Source organism: Aulostomus chinensis, chromosome 3 (genome assembly GCF_037954235.1).
Source record: "Aulostomus chinensis isolate RoL2024-O1b breed Wild chromosome 3, RoL_Achi_v1.0, whole genome shotgun sequence".
NCBI classification, from domain to species: Eukaryota; Metazoa; Chordata; class Actinopteri; order Syngnathiformes; family Aulostomidae; genus Aulostomus; species Aulostomus chinensis.
Genome location: NC_141322.1, coordinates 25,535,313 through 25,550,707, shown reverse-complemented (window position 1 = coordinate 25,550,707; position 15,395 = coordinate 25,535,313). Strand labels below are relative to the sequence as shown.

Sequence of the window (15,395 nt, the reverse complement as noted above, 5' to 3'; positions counted from 1 at the left end):
TCGGGCTTCTGTTGCAAAAACATGAAAGGACAGTTCAAATGGTTAATCCAACATCATCAGTTCTCGAAGTACATTACACTGCAAAAAGCAACACCCTACTTACCATAATCAAAACAAAACAAAACAAAAAAACCTTACCTTAACATTGTTAAGATATCATTTATGTATTTGATGTCGAGCCAATAAAACACTGCAGGGTGTTCTGAAAACATAACGAAGACAGAATACTGCAGATTTTGCTCGCATGAATAGATTATTTGCTTGTCTATTTCGAAGAACTAACTGTCCAGAGGGAGTGTAAACACACCTATAATTAATTGCAGTCATCTCCTAAATGGTCCTCTTCTATTCTTTTGTATTAAGTGAAAATATTTTGAATTATGGAGCCCTTTTAAGCAGCGATAATAATGCCATGGCAACCACCGAGGCAATTTTCAGAATGTTTTTGATATTTTTCTGTAAGGAATAAGAGAAAGGATGAAGGTCCTTGTGTTCAGCTTGGTTGAGCTTCTTTAGGCATGATTCATCGCTTCCGCTGACTTTTCTCCATAAACCAGTCATCCATTAGGAAGCCTTCACCTTCAAAAACCTCAGCCCAGCCTGTGTTCTCCTACCACGGCTGTTTGTGCTGCCTTATTTGCTTTGTATTTTTTTTGTGTGTTTTTTCTTACAGTGAATTCATTCTGTGAATTGCATGTAATTAATCATTATGTGTTTGTGTACTCTGACTGAAAGGCGTAATTTTGCTTTTAAAAATAAATTCAATGCAAATGTGTTTATTTCCCATTAAATTTTACATGTATATTAATGACAGTTAAAGGCTGAAAAACAATTTATTGAAAATATGGAAAACATGTATGAAGTAAAATGAGTGTGTTTGTGTGTGTGTGTGTGTGTGTGTGTGTGTGTGTGTGTGTGTGTGTGTTGTGCCTTGCTTTTGTCACAGCTTTTCCTCGGAACAGTATGAGTCAACAGCACGAGCCCTTCACCGCTGATTATACTTTCCTGCTTTTTAATTGACAAACCACTGAATAAATACCCATCCATTATATCTGGACACCCACTACTGATGGCAACCATACTCTAATTAGCAGGAAAATCTATTCATCTTCCTGAACATTACATAAGCTGCAGTATATCCATGTTTCATTAATACGTACCTTTATTAAATTCAATTAAGCAATGCATAATTACAGTCTTTTTTTGGACTTGGGGAGTCATTTGTATAATGGTAGTCGGTACACTAATGAAAAAGAGCTGTGTCTCATTAGCAGGTGAATGTTTCGAACATGCTGAGACAAATAAAAGATGCAAAGAATTGAGGGGAAATGGCTAAAAACAGCAAACACGTGCAAAACAGTGACTGTAAACAATAATTAATTTCTCTTGCTCAAAGGTCTCTCTAATGAGGATCTTCTGGCTACACAATTAACCAGATCGAGATGGAGTAAAATATTGAACATGGCCTGTACTCGACTATTCACGGACCTATGTGTCTGTTTACTCATGTGGAGTTGATATACTTCAGCTCTAAGCTACTGAATGCAACCACAGATCTACCTTTCCACATTAACAACTGCCTGTGGTTCTGTCTCCCTCTCTCTCTCTGTCTCTCTCTCTCACCCTCTCTCTTTCTACAGTACATTTCTGCCATTGCTTGCTCTATTCACAGTAGATAAGTTGCAGAGTGCGCAGCCAGGGTATAATGACGTTGTGCATGCACAACAACCGCCAGCCCAAGAGAGGACTCTGGAGAGTCTTTTGCAGTTTTATGTAGTCAGCTATAACAAAAACATCATTACAAGTCTATTCACAGCCCCTGACCAGGAGTAGAGACTGGTTGGAGAGAGGATGGATGGTTGGGTGGATGGATGAATGGGTGGATGGATGGATGGATGGCAGTGAAGGTCCACATGTTGCAAATGTTGCAATTTGTTGCACAGGACTGTGATCAAATTGTGATAAACTGATGTAATTACCTTAGGTCACCAGTAGAAAAAGTGATTCAACCTTAAAACCATGGCAGCTAAAGTGACCAGAGGAAGCCTCATGAAACTACAGGCTGTAAAGCTTTAATTAGAATATTTTATGATTTTAGTTACATTTCTTAAAGTGACTTTGCTTCCACTCCAGCTTCCTCCCACCGTCCAAAGACATGCAATTGGGGACGAGGCTACTTGGATACTCTAAATTGACCGTAGGTATGAATGTGAGTGTGAATAGTTGTCTGTCTGTATGTGTTGGCCCTGCGATGGACTGGCGACCTGTCCAGGGTGAACCCTGCCTCTCGCCTGAAGGCTGCTGGGATAGGCTCCAGCCCCCACCCCCCCCCCCCCGCCCCGCGACCCTTAACAGGAATAAGCGGAAGAAAATGGATGGATGGATGGACTTAGCTTCCGGGGCCTTATGATCCACAGCTAATCATTCACGCACCACTATCATGGACGTTGAAAGTTGAAACACTGTCTCTCTGTGATGGGAAAACATTTCAAAAGAAGGGTTGGACGTGTAGAATAGAAAAAACCTTGACTCTTAGTAGTATTGCATGGCGTTGTATTGGTAGATAGTACAGTAACTGATTAAAAAATAACTGACGATGAAGATGAACATGAACAGAAAACCAAGCTTCCCTCATCTTTCTTCAAATTGAGGCCCAAATCTCCAGGAAACAAGAAGAGTTGAATGAGGACATTAAAGTTACTTATTAATAGTATGGATCTCTTCTTCTACTTAAACTGCTGTGACACTTCAATTTCCCTCCACAGGATCAATATCATTCATCTTAATTTATTCTTTCTCATCTTAACTGAAGCAATAACATTTGAATTGTCAGCCTCCAGAGAACAGAATATGATCTAGAGTGCAGCGGCCATCAGCGGACGTGCTGAGCCAAAGACTTTAGTCCAGCCAGAACTCATGAGCAATATCTAATTATGCACACGTAACAAAAACTACTCAGTGATTAAGTCAGAGCGAATAAACTGAGCTGACATATTAATGAGCAACTGAAAACACAAATGAGGAAGTGCAGACAGTAACAAATATTTGGAGAAGTAGCATGAAATCACTTTTGCTTGCTAACAAGAACTCAGGCACTAGAAGAGTAACGGTCCTCTTACTAGTGAACCCTGAACAATCAGCACTGTGACCGGCCGAGCAAAGACTCATTGCACTGCAGCTTATCACTGCACTTATCGGATAAATAGACACTGTATTCACTGGGGTACTGCAAATATTCACAATACTTCAAACTGAAGATATCATGACTTCTTCAACTCAAGATCATCTCAGAGCTTACATCATTTTCAGCCATACAGAACAACTCTTCAAACCCTCACCACCCACCACACTGCATCACTGCCTCATCAATCATCACCCAATCGTTCATGTAGCAGCACCTTCCCTTTGGTGCTTCAAAAACAAGACATGCCATCATAGTGTCTCAGTGCTGCAAATGGACCACTAAAACTTCACCTTTCCTTCAACTCCTGATTGCATCCCACCTCCTTGCACTGCACACACTCTACCTCCTCACTGCTCCAAAGACAAAATCTGCTGATAATTAACAATAAGGCAAGAGAGCAATAGGACGAGTTATGAATATGTTAATTTGTCAGTGATTCAACATACTTGACTCTTTTCTTTTGCTAAATAATTTACCTGTGAATTACGCTTTCCTTTTCATGCTTAGCGCAAAAAAAAAAAAAATACTCCCACACCTCCACCGTGATGCTACATTTGACTCCATGACTCCCTCTCCTGGGCTGTGACCCAGCTGTGGGATAAAGGCTGTAAATCAGCACCTTGGACAGCACAACATACAACCAGAGTGAAGCAAGAGGGGGGTTCAGCACCAGGGGAGAGTGGACAGCAGCAAGCTGCCTTGCATAATACTGATGACTTAACACTTATTCAGGTTGTTCCACAGTTAGTTTAGCAGAGCTGTGATTCAGAGGAATGGGATGGTGTGTGTGTGTGTGTGTGTGTGTGTGTGTGTGTGTGTGTGTCACCCTATAATAGTAGGGTCAACCACTCTATTTGTGGGGTCAACTTGCTTTGTTGGGCCATGTGGGAACTTATGTGTTTCAGTGGCTGATTGAGGATTAAACTTTCGACATGTGCTTATATCGGCATGTACCACCTAAATTTAACTGATAATATCATGACATCCACCTCTCAGTCTTTTTGTACTGTGTATGTGATACAGTCCTTCGCTCGCTGGCAAAATGGTACGTGAGTGTGTCTTTGGCAAATGCAAGAACCTGCGCGACGAAAGAAAATAAGCGAGACCTGTGACGGCTCCAGATGATGGGCACAGCATTTAACAGAGGACTGCTTCAGCAACTACATGGAGCGCAAGACAGGCTATGCTTCTCTCTCCCTGACAGATACTGTCTGGGCCACACCTAACAATACTTCAGTACATCCTGAATACGCCCACTTTTCCGATCAAACTCCTCCCGACATTATTTCCTGCCTTTCTATGCTGTTTCATTCAGAAATACGCACTGATACAGCAGTTAGAGTGGGCACTCTCAAAATGCTGTTTGCTGGACTTTGAGGTCCGGACACTGAATTACAAGGTGCATCATGTCAATGGTGTGCGAGTGTGTTTGTGTGTGTGTGTGTGTGTGTGTGCGCGCGCGCGCACGCGCACTGCCTGAATGAGGTCCTATCCTGAGAGATGCTGCGACTGCAGAGTGACAAAAACAGATAGGGGAAGAATGAGACAAGGGTGGTGTGCTAGGCGGTGGGCTGGTATAATGAATAACGAGGGACATCTTGACAAATGAAACTCTGACATCTATATATAACCAGGGGAGGCAGGATGGTGGGGGGCATGAGCTATATCCACACACACATACCTCTCCACATATTAGCATTTGCACTGAATATGAATATGCATGCCAACTCTAAAACTGGACAGCAAAGCCCTCATAATCATATAAGCTTAACTCTTTTGCATGTGCTGCTCAGTGGTTTTATGTTACGCTTGTTAACCTGCCCATGATGGCTGCAATTTGTCACACTTATAAACAGGTCATGCTTTTCAGCCCCGTTACCAACCTCTTACAACTGATAAAACCACTCCTCCCGCCCCCCACCCCCATGCATACACCAAAATAAAAAAGATGCCCGCATTAAGTTAAATATTCATGTTCCCACTGCTCGTCTATTTTTATCATTAAGTCCTCACAGGTAGGAGAAGCAGCATAGTGACTGTTCTCTCATCCGCAACCTGTCTCTCCAGTGTATACTTGAACACCCAGGAGTGACAACAACAGGGAGATTTGTGCACAACATAGAATGGGAGACATGAAAAGGCGAGAAAGAGCTGAGCCAAAAATGCTGGGCTTAGAGAGAGAGAGAGAGAGAGAGAGAGAGAGAGAGAGAGAGAGAGAGAGAGAGAGAGAGAGAGAAAGAGAGATGTGTAAAGCTTCAGCAACCCTTAAAAGACAATATGAGAAAATACTGCAGGGTTTTGGCTCCTCCTCACTTTAGAAAAATGCGAGCCAAACTAAGTTGATCGTGCATCCATGACTCATTACTGTTACGCAAAGTCACAAATGTCACAGGTCCGATATCAGCTGGGGCCTGAGTCGCTCTCTGGTGAACAGTGTATATGAGAGCACTTGCATCACGGCTCTGCACAAACCAGCAGTTACCTACAGGTTTTCTCCAGTAAGCCTGCAGAGACTACGGATTGGGTTGTGAGCATTGGACGGAGGGCTGATTTTGACAGCTGGGGGGCGAGGGGATTAGAGGCAATAGTGGGTCTGTGAATGTGTGTGTGTGTGTGTGTGTGTGTGTGTGTGTATGTGTACACATGCCTATATTGCCTGTCCACAGAGTGCCATACGCGGTGGGAGTATTTACATCTCCATGAAGAATGGATGAACTATCGCACGGCTGCACCAGAAAAATGCTCTGTACTATGTGTGCAGGTGTGTGTGTGTGTGTGATCTCTTATCAATGTATGTGTGTTAGTTCAAGTGTGTGCATGTGCGTATGCTGGACAAGCTGTAATGCCCTTACACTCAATATCCATCGTACGGAGTGAGCCCATTACTATTCCTGTCACAACAGCCTTGCAGTAAGAGCAGCAGCAGAGAAGGCAAGCAGGCCGAACACCATACGATGTTACAACACTTGCGCACACATACACAAACACACGCACACACACACTACACCTCTTGAAATTACTTCATAACCACCAGGTTCTGTTTTTTGTGTGCTGCATTTTTTTTCCTCTTTATGAGTTTGGATGAGTATCTGTATTTTTTTTTTTTTACATTGCCATGTGATCTTCCCTGTTTCTGCGTTTGTTTGTGTGTGTGTGTGTGTGTGTGTGTGTGTGTGTGTGTGTGTGTGTGTGTGTGTGTGTGTAACTGCATGACACATCTCATCACTCACCCTGGTTCTGTGCTCCCCCGTCCCCCTCCTCTGTGTCAGTCAGGTTGTTAAGCATCCCGGCTCCTTTACGGTACTCTTCTTCTGCTGTGGAGCTTTGTCACCGATCGAGCTCTCGGCAGCTCTCCCAGCACTCTGTGATTACAACCACAGAAATTGCGGGGAAGCAGCGTAGAAAAATGCCAACCCGTTCCTCCTCGCTCCTCTTCGTTCCTCGCTGCCAGTGGGATGCACGAAGAGAGGCAGCAGAAGGGAGAGAAGGATTTTTTTCCCTTTGTAGATCCTCCTCTTGACGTCTCTTCTCCACTGGCTTGTAAGCGTGACTCTCTCTCTCTCTCTCTCTCTCTGTTGCTCCCTCTCTCTCTCCTGCTCTTCCTCTCTCTGTTGCTCTCTCTCTAGGAGGAGGAGGGAAGAAGGAATCTGCAGGAGTTTGGTGGATGATGGAACGCCTCAAAGCTGCACAGTAGCCCTTTCCTCCCTTCTCATTTTGCTTTTCTCACTCCTGATCTTGATCTCTCCCACTCACAGATACAAAAACACCCTCTCTCCTCTGCTCAGATGATGTTGCTCAGTCACTGAAGCGCCAAACTGATGGCATATTCAAACAGTGTCATTTCTCCTGCATCCATTTCTGCCTCTCATCGTGGCTGTCAGACAGAGAGGTGATTAGGAAAGAGGAAGAGGAAAGGAGTGAGCTGGCGGTGGCCTCGCTGCTCTGATGTTTCCTGTCCACAGAGGTGCAGTGTGCATCAGCTTCTCCTGTCAGCTTTGTATTAAGCCACTGCACTCACTCCCTAATTTAATGCAAAGAGAACCTCTGCATCCTTCAAGGGAAGAACAAGCACTATCAAAATAATCTGTATGCAGTTATGGTAAACATGGATGTACTTGGATGTACAAACACATGAAAGGCAAACTGACTCAACATCAGAGAGCAGGGGTAACTCTTTGGTTTTGTGCATGCAAATACACACCTTCTTGATCTCTGAGCTTACAAACCTTAGTGTGCTTCTTCATTTTCCTTCCCTTTTCGTATTTTAATCTGCCCTTTCTGGCGCAGATATGTTAGGTTCAGACTGAGAGGACCTGCACGCCGTATGGCACTGGCACAGCACTGAAGCCTCAATCAATTAGAATGTTTCATTTTGTTCCATGCAGATTCATTTAAATATGGCACACTGTGTACTGTGTGCAGAAAATGTGTGTAGCATGAAGATCATCTGTATGCGTTTGTGTGTGTGTGTGTGTGTGTGTGTGTGTGTCCCAGTGGTTGGTATCCCACACCAGAGATATGAAAGCAATTAATCTTGGTTTTAGTCATGGTAGTGCTGCTGCACAGAATAGACCAAAAAAAAAAAAAGAAAAAGGTGGTAAAATATAACTGCGATTTGCTCCTATGAATAAGTTTACTACTGATGTTTTAACAAACTGTGTTTTGTTGAGGTACAATTTCTTTGCAAAGACAACAACTTGCAGCTGGGAAATACATTTGTTCACTGAGCTGAGTGTAAAGATCTATTTTTATTTCTTCCTGATGGGAAAAAAAAATCGTATTCTAAAATACATGTATATGTTGCACAAATCAAGTGAATGTGCGTCCCTTACTTTCTAATTATGTGGTGGTAAACAGCTGTAAAGCAAGGGGGGCATATTCATTATTAAAAACAAACTAACATTTATGACTTCATTAATGAAGGTACGCTGTGTGCCTTTGTGGTGTATCTACACTTACTATGAGAGAAGAGACCAAGTCATAACACAAACCTTTTTTCTGAGGCATTGACAGTTATGAGTTTATACACAGCTGGAAACAGGGTACCAGGATTTTTATTCTGAATTCTTTGAATTAATAATCCCAACCAGGAATGATTGCCTTTTTCGGCTCTGTGTTGTAATGTTTACAGCGTTCATAATTAATTTGAGGTTTAGTTTTATGCCATTTACGCTCAGCTTTCCAAAAACAATCTAATGAGGTTTGGCCTTTGGGGCATTCCTCAACGTGAGTTGGCTGATTGAAATGAAAACCCTTTTTGCACTCTACTAAAAAAAAAATAAAAGTAGAATATACTAAACACATCTGCAGTATTTTGATTACAATTTAAGAATATGTAGTATGTACGTTCCCATTCTACATTGTTGATCAATTCATTGTTTGTTTTGACAACACTGACCTGAAATAGGGCAATATTATAGCATCTAAATCAATATGCTCATATACATCACTGTATTCAAAAAAATATTTGAATGTCTACAGTGTCTCTGGCTGTGCTCTCCATTTCAAACAATCTAAACAGGATAAAGAAACTGACATTTGTACACCGGGCCAGTAATGTACATGGGCCGCTTGTGGTCCATTTTGCAGGTCTGTAGCCTTTTTAAAGGATAAATTTCGTTACTTTCAGTTTGTGATTTGTTTCTGCCCTGTTAGTCAAAAGTGCACATCTGACCTCTCAAAGGCCAATATGGACTTTTGTGGTGACCAATGTACATGAGAGGGAACATTCTTCTAAAGAGTACCTGCAAGTGCAAAACAGTTCTTGTCTCGAACTTCTACTTTTGAGAGTGTAAACAGCACTCTATGTCACTCTCACACCTACATGACCCAGCCAGATTACTGGATTACAATGCAAGTGTAATGTTGCAGCAGTTGCTCTGCTAACAGTCCATATCCATTTAAGACTCAATGTTGCCAGAGTGTTCATTGTGTATATCACTTTCCTTGGCTTGTGATGTTTTATTTACAGTTAGCACACAAGATTTTTTTGTGAGAGAATAAATCCTCTGTGGAGGTTTGTGGAGAGGAAGAAAGGAGAGGTGAGGGAGAGGATGGTCGATACATCACCTTAATAGAACAAGGAACAGGTGAGAGCATGTACTTGTCAAGCAGATGATGGCAAAGAAATGTGTTTACCTCAGGCTGTCCGCTGACTCTTCAAGGAACTGGTACACTGCATTAATCTGCCAACCACCACATTTACACCAGTTTTCTAGATGCTTGAAAAAATATTTTGACACTCATCCTTTCTGGTTTTGCCATTTTTCAAACACCTCCAATGCTACAGAGAGAATACAACACGTCGCATCTGCAAGCTACAACTTAAGTGGGCTGAAATGTTACATGTGTGCAGTCATATTGAAAATTTGTGTGAACCTGTGTGTGAAGCTTGATGAACATAATGAATTGCCAAATTTCACAACAATACGTTCCACCTGGAAACGTTGAGATGAAACCTGTTTACAAGTAAGTGACAAGCCATGCTAAACTTAGCAGAACCAGAGCTGGTTTAGAACTGCCTTACTGCACTGAAGAGTCATTTCCTGGAAATGCCACACATGGTTGCTCTACTGCATGCCCCTTTAGGAGAGTATGAACAAGTCCTGAAGGGGTGATCTAGGCACAGATCAAAATTGAGAATATAGGTCCCACGTATCTGACAGATGTTCTGAACTGCATTTTTCAGATGGACAAATCACAACTAAATTCACTTGTGCAAGAACTGTCTCGATCTGCCAGCTCATCTCCACTCATCCTGACAAACTCTTGAGTGATCTGGCAACAGTTTTCTCTCTCTCTCTCTCTCTCTCTCTCTCTCTCTCTCTCTCTCTCTCTGACCTGTCGGTCTAGGTTCACTCCAGTGCTCCCGACAATTTCCAAACAGGTAAAAGAAATATAAAGGCATTTATATTTTAAATCAGTAATTAAATATCTTTGCATCTTTTTTTAACACTTTACTACCATTAAGTGCTTTATAAATAAAAACAAATCAATCCCTGCCACATTTGTTAGATATGCACAAGTCAATCTAGTAAATTGAGGGTTGACAAAAAATTTGTAAATGTTTCAACAGTTGGCACAAAAATATTGCAATATCCGAATGTGTTTTGTATCTAAAATACTTTTAGATGTATGTACTAGTAGATTTCTATTATACTCAAAACAGCAACCATTTGTGTATGCATGGGAAATATATGGTGAATCTTATTTTCTATGAATGGAATATTTTTACATTCATATAAGCTACACATTTACATGTATATAAGATACACTTTTGAATATGGGAAGCATAATATTGGATTTGTTTTTTTGTTTTGTTTTTTTAGCTAATATCTGCAAATATATCTCCAAGAATTTTGACTGATTTGGCTGACAGTGAATATTTACTGATGTCCATAAAATATTATGGAAACAAGTTTATGGTTTATTCACATTTTCCACATACTGAAAGATGCATAAATAGAGTGACTGGGTCAAGTGTTCCTTTGTTGACTGAGCTGTTTCTTCAAGAGACTGGTCAACTAACCATTTACATCTGACTAATATCAGTAATAAAAAAAATCACTAGTTATAACAAATATTGTCATGTATACCTATTCTGTGTATTTAATCATTGGAAGACTGTTTGCTGGATTGAAGACAATTCATATTCAAATCATACACAAAACTGTTACCTAAAGAAAATGAGTAAACTGGTTTTATCCATCCATCCATTTTCTACACTGCTTTTCTGTTAAGGGTCGCGGGGGATGCACCCTGGACAGGTCACCAGTCCATCACAGGGCCATCAGGTGCAATTAGGGGTTCAGTATCTTGCTCAAGGATACTTCAACATGGTCACAGGGGGAAGTGAGGATCAGACCAACGACCCTTTGGCTGCTAGATGTCCCCCTAAATTGATTTCATAAACCATAACCCAAGGATTTCACTCTACAATGTGAAATCCTCCAGCGATGGACTGGCAACCCATCCAGGGTGTACCCTGCCTCTCGGCCAATGTCAGCTGTGATAGGCTCCAGGCTCCAGGTTCCAGGTTCAAGGTTCCAGGCTCCAGGCTCCCCCGTGACCCTCAACGGATAAGCGGTATAGAAAATGGATGGATGGATGGATGGATGGATGGATGGAAATAAAATCCTGCAGCTGACTTTGACTGTTGTTCTTCTGTTCTAGCTGTTCCATTTCATTTTCTGTGACACTATTCTGTGAGCATCCTGCTGACTCACTCAGGCATCTGAAGGCTTTTTTATTTCTTAACCAGCATGGCTTGCTGACAACTTAACAGTGTCTTGTCTATGAACAAGAGCCTGTTATTGGATTAGTCCAGACCCTTTCAACAATCACACGCTGCCAAGAGAGGCAGTGAAAACCACAATGAATGTAAACTTACGACAATGATACACAATAGACTCCTCCATTAAAGGTCTGCACACGTGAATGAGAATGCAAATTACTCGTACTTTGGCACTGCAATTAACATGTAGAGTTTGTGAAAAACCACAACAATAGCTACAAGGTTGTGGGTCTGGCAATGGCGTGTGCTACAGAAAGAGAGAGTAATGTGCTTATTGACAAATAAGAGGCTTTTATGCTTAAATGCAAACGCATGAATCACTCAATTTCCTGAAGTTGTACTTGTTATCTGTGCCTGATTACTTGCGTGACAGTTTGCATTCATGTGTGAGTGTACTTGTGTGCATGTGCAATTTTGTTTGTATGTCACGTGTCCCCCAGAGGAGTACTACTGCCAATTAATCACATTTGAAAGAACCATTTTCAAAAAGGTTTTTGAAACAGGATAGATTTACATATGTGAGAGTTATTGTAGTCCCATCTAAAATGTCATGAACTTAAAGAACTTAAAAGGCTCCAAACACAAACAGGAAAATCTTCGTCGCGTAAGGGCTTGATGAGGTCATAGTGACCTGGTCCACTCCACTCAAGTAGAGTAATGAAGTATAGAAACTTGCAATCACATATTTTTAATGATGAGTGGACATAGTCAGAAGAACATCAGTTACATCTCCTGGAGGGGATGCTGATCTACTATGACCTTGTTTCATCAAAGGTACTGTAATAGGGTTGCAGAGGAGTCCGGGGCAGAGGGAGGTGAAAGGGAGGGTGTTGGTCTTTAAAGGAATACGCTAACTTTTTGGGAAATATGTTTATTTGCGATCCTAGCCAGAACCAGACGCTCTGCAGGGACTGGTGAACCCCTACTGTTGTAAGCTTAGCACAATGAATGGTAGAGGATGGGTTAGCGTTAATATAAATTTTCCCCACAAAAAAAACAAAAACACACATACTTTGTGGGGAAAATGTATGTTACTTTAAAAGAAAGATATATGGGAAGAGTCATAACAGGAAGAGAAAAGGAAAGGGGAAATGTAGAAAGACTTGCATGGGGGATTTGGTGGCGGAAATAAAACAACTAGATCAATAACTTATTGTAAAGCAATGAGAATTTCGTCTGCTATGGTACCATAGGACAATACATTTAAGCGGAACCAAACCTACACAAAATTGTATACAAAATTTTTTTCAACTTATGATAAAATACGGCACTGAATCTCACTAACTTGATACACAGCTTGCTGGGATTGGATTACGGTGATTCTGATTGTTAATTCTGGATCATTTGATTCTGCTAACCAGCAAATTGCTGAATGAGAACTCAAAGGTCAGTATATTGATACAAAAACAGTTTTTCATTTAAAATGAATGAATCAACATTTCAGTATCTTGAAAGGAAAATGAAAACATCAATACCAACTTTATCTAAACAGAGCTGGCTAATACGTGGCTACTTTACCTTAGCATGCAGCATATCAGTCATGAAATCAAATATCTTCCACTTAAAAAAGGGACAGACTGTTTTCTCAAATAAACCCTTAGACAAATGTAGGCTACCGACTTTCTAACTGGACAGTGGTCAGCAGCCTGGGAGTGGGCTGTTAAAGCTCAGTGACAGAGCATCAGTAGCAGGGACTTGCCTCCTCAAGTGTTGCAGTGTCTTGGACTCCAGCCAAATCACGGGTACCTCCTAACGTTGACAAGGGCATGAAGCCTTTTACAGCATCCAGCCACAAAGAAACAAGAGCCCCGACATGCTCATAAACTACAACCGAAAAGGTGAGAATTCAGCGTGGCTTCGCTGTACAACAAATGACACAAAGACACAACTAAGCTATGAAACAAAAACTTTAAACATTCATCTGTGCTATTGATCAGCTTCTTGAGGAGTCACAGCTTTTGAAATAACAACAGCTGTCACTAATATGTCTTCAAAGCAATGACAAGGACCCCAGTACAGACCCAGGCTGGTGGGGAGCAGTTCAAACCTGACCCGACCACAGAATCATCTTAGAAGTCACCTATCGAAAGTGTTTCAAAAGGACAGACGCTTTTAAGAATAAGCAGGTGATTGGATGAACAAGATCACACCTATTACAGGTAGATTTCAACCCTTAAAAGTATGGATGGACGGCACAAGTTGCAAAAAAAAGACAGGTATATTACCATTTCCATGGTATTTTCTACTACCTATCCATTGCCTATCAGCCTAAAATCACTGTGTACTTGTTTTGAAGTATGCAAAGATTTCCAAACATTCTCATTGCATTTCTTGTTATTATAAACAGCAATTCCTGTGTGTGAACCTTTTACTGTGTTAGTGAGTTGATACTTAAAAGACAAAACTAAACCTCATATATCAAATCTTTTCTGTATGATGGCACAATAAATCTTACTGAAGCTGCATTGGGATAAATAATGTATCTTGCCTCTCCATTGGAACAATTTGGGGAGTGAATTATGCAAACATTAAAATGACTTCTATAAATGAGTGTCTTACTGCAGAGCCACGGTGAATCAATTTGAGAATGCAGTTTGTTAGCACAATACTGAAGTATTTCTGTTGATGAGTTTAGCTTGATGCGATTTCCCATGTGTGTGAGCGTGTGTGTGTGTGTGTGAGTGTGTGTCTCCAAAGTAAATCTGATCAAGCTTCCTATGGAAATCCTGTGGACAATCACAGACACGCAACCACTAAAGGGTAAATTGTGTTATGGACTCAAGGAAATTACATGGTAACTGTTTGAATTTAGCCTCTACCTTCAGACGGCTAACTTGCAGGCTGTGGATAAGATTCTATCTACCGCTGTCCATTAGTTTACCTTGCTCTCGCAAATTGAATAACAAGTTTACACCCACTGTGTTAATTGTTTTCATTGAATCAACCTTCTTTTTTGAAGTGTGTCCTTCACAAACAAATCTAATCACAGCTTTGTCCCCTGCAATAGGCTGATTTTGCAATAACAAAGAACACAACTCTGATTGAGATTATGTTCACATCGCAAAAACAGGATTGGAGGGACAGAGGACAGGAATCAATTCCACACAATTGTAAAAAAATTCTAATATTGCACCCCAGTCAGCTTACTATCATATTGTTCATCAGGGGAGAAACTCCTCTTTGTGTGTACGGCTGTCAGAGATTTGTTAAGTGTTGCAACCTGCAGGGCTGGCAGAACCTCTTGGCCCTCAGAGAGGTTGTCAAGTAATTAATCTGAGAACAGCCAGGTCAATCCTGAGAAACAAGCCCCCACATCTGACACGGCTTTGATTGCGTGACAGGCATCTGAAGATGTGAGGGAGATTCTTGTTTCAGCGGCAGGAGGAGTGAAGAGATCAAAGCGGTCCGGTGATGTTCTGACACAGCAGAACCAGGCATTTGTTTGCTCAAAAACATGTTTTATCCGATGAAGCCTGCTGCCCAACCCCGGAGCATTGTCTTTTTAATCACCTCGCGTTCTGCAGCCGCTGCTGGCTCAAACAAAACAAATTACTGAGCCTGTGTACTGATGATGTTGTACTGTATATCTGTCTGTACATTTTTATAAAGGGGAAAAATGAATTTTTATTGACCACAAAAATGTTCATTTTTCCAATTTCTGATGCCTCTTACAACCCCCTTAAACCAGACAGTTGCCTTCAATTGCAGAGAACAATTGTGATGCCAAAGTAAAACCAGATTGATCAAGACAACAGATACCAGATCAGATAGACTTTCTTGTCTTGGGCATCACTGCGTCTGTGGTACAAAGTCTCAGCGGAAGAAACACATTTCGATGCTGATCGGAAAGAAACATTTTGGGGTTTTCTCCTCAACTAAAATAACGATGTAGCTTTCAGGGATTACAAATATAATGTT

At 41.3% G+C, this 15,395-nt stretch overlaps 1 protein-coding gene across 5 annotated transcripts in view; it reads right to left on the bottom strand.

Annotated features, from left to right (window-relative positions):
• slc12a5a (solute carrier family 12 member 5a) overlaps positions 1 to 15,395 on the bottom strand; it is a 145,084-nt gene that overhangs the window by 91,234 nt on the left and 38,455 nt on the right. Inside the window, exon 1 of one of the 5 annotated variants that reach the window (XM_086199922.1) lies at positions 6,415 to 6,786. The exons of the other annotated variants lie outside the window; for them this stretch is intronic. Coding sequence (XP_086056048.1) covers positions 6,415 to 6,469 — 55 coding nt within the window. The 5' untranslated portion in view covers positions 6,470 to 6,786. Of the gene's footprint in view, positions 1 to 6,414; positions 6,787 to 15,395 lie in introns of those variants that run through there. 5 annotated transcript variants of the gene reach the window in all.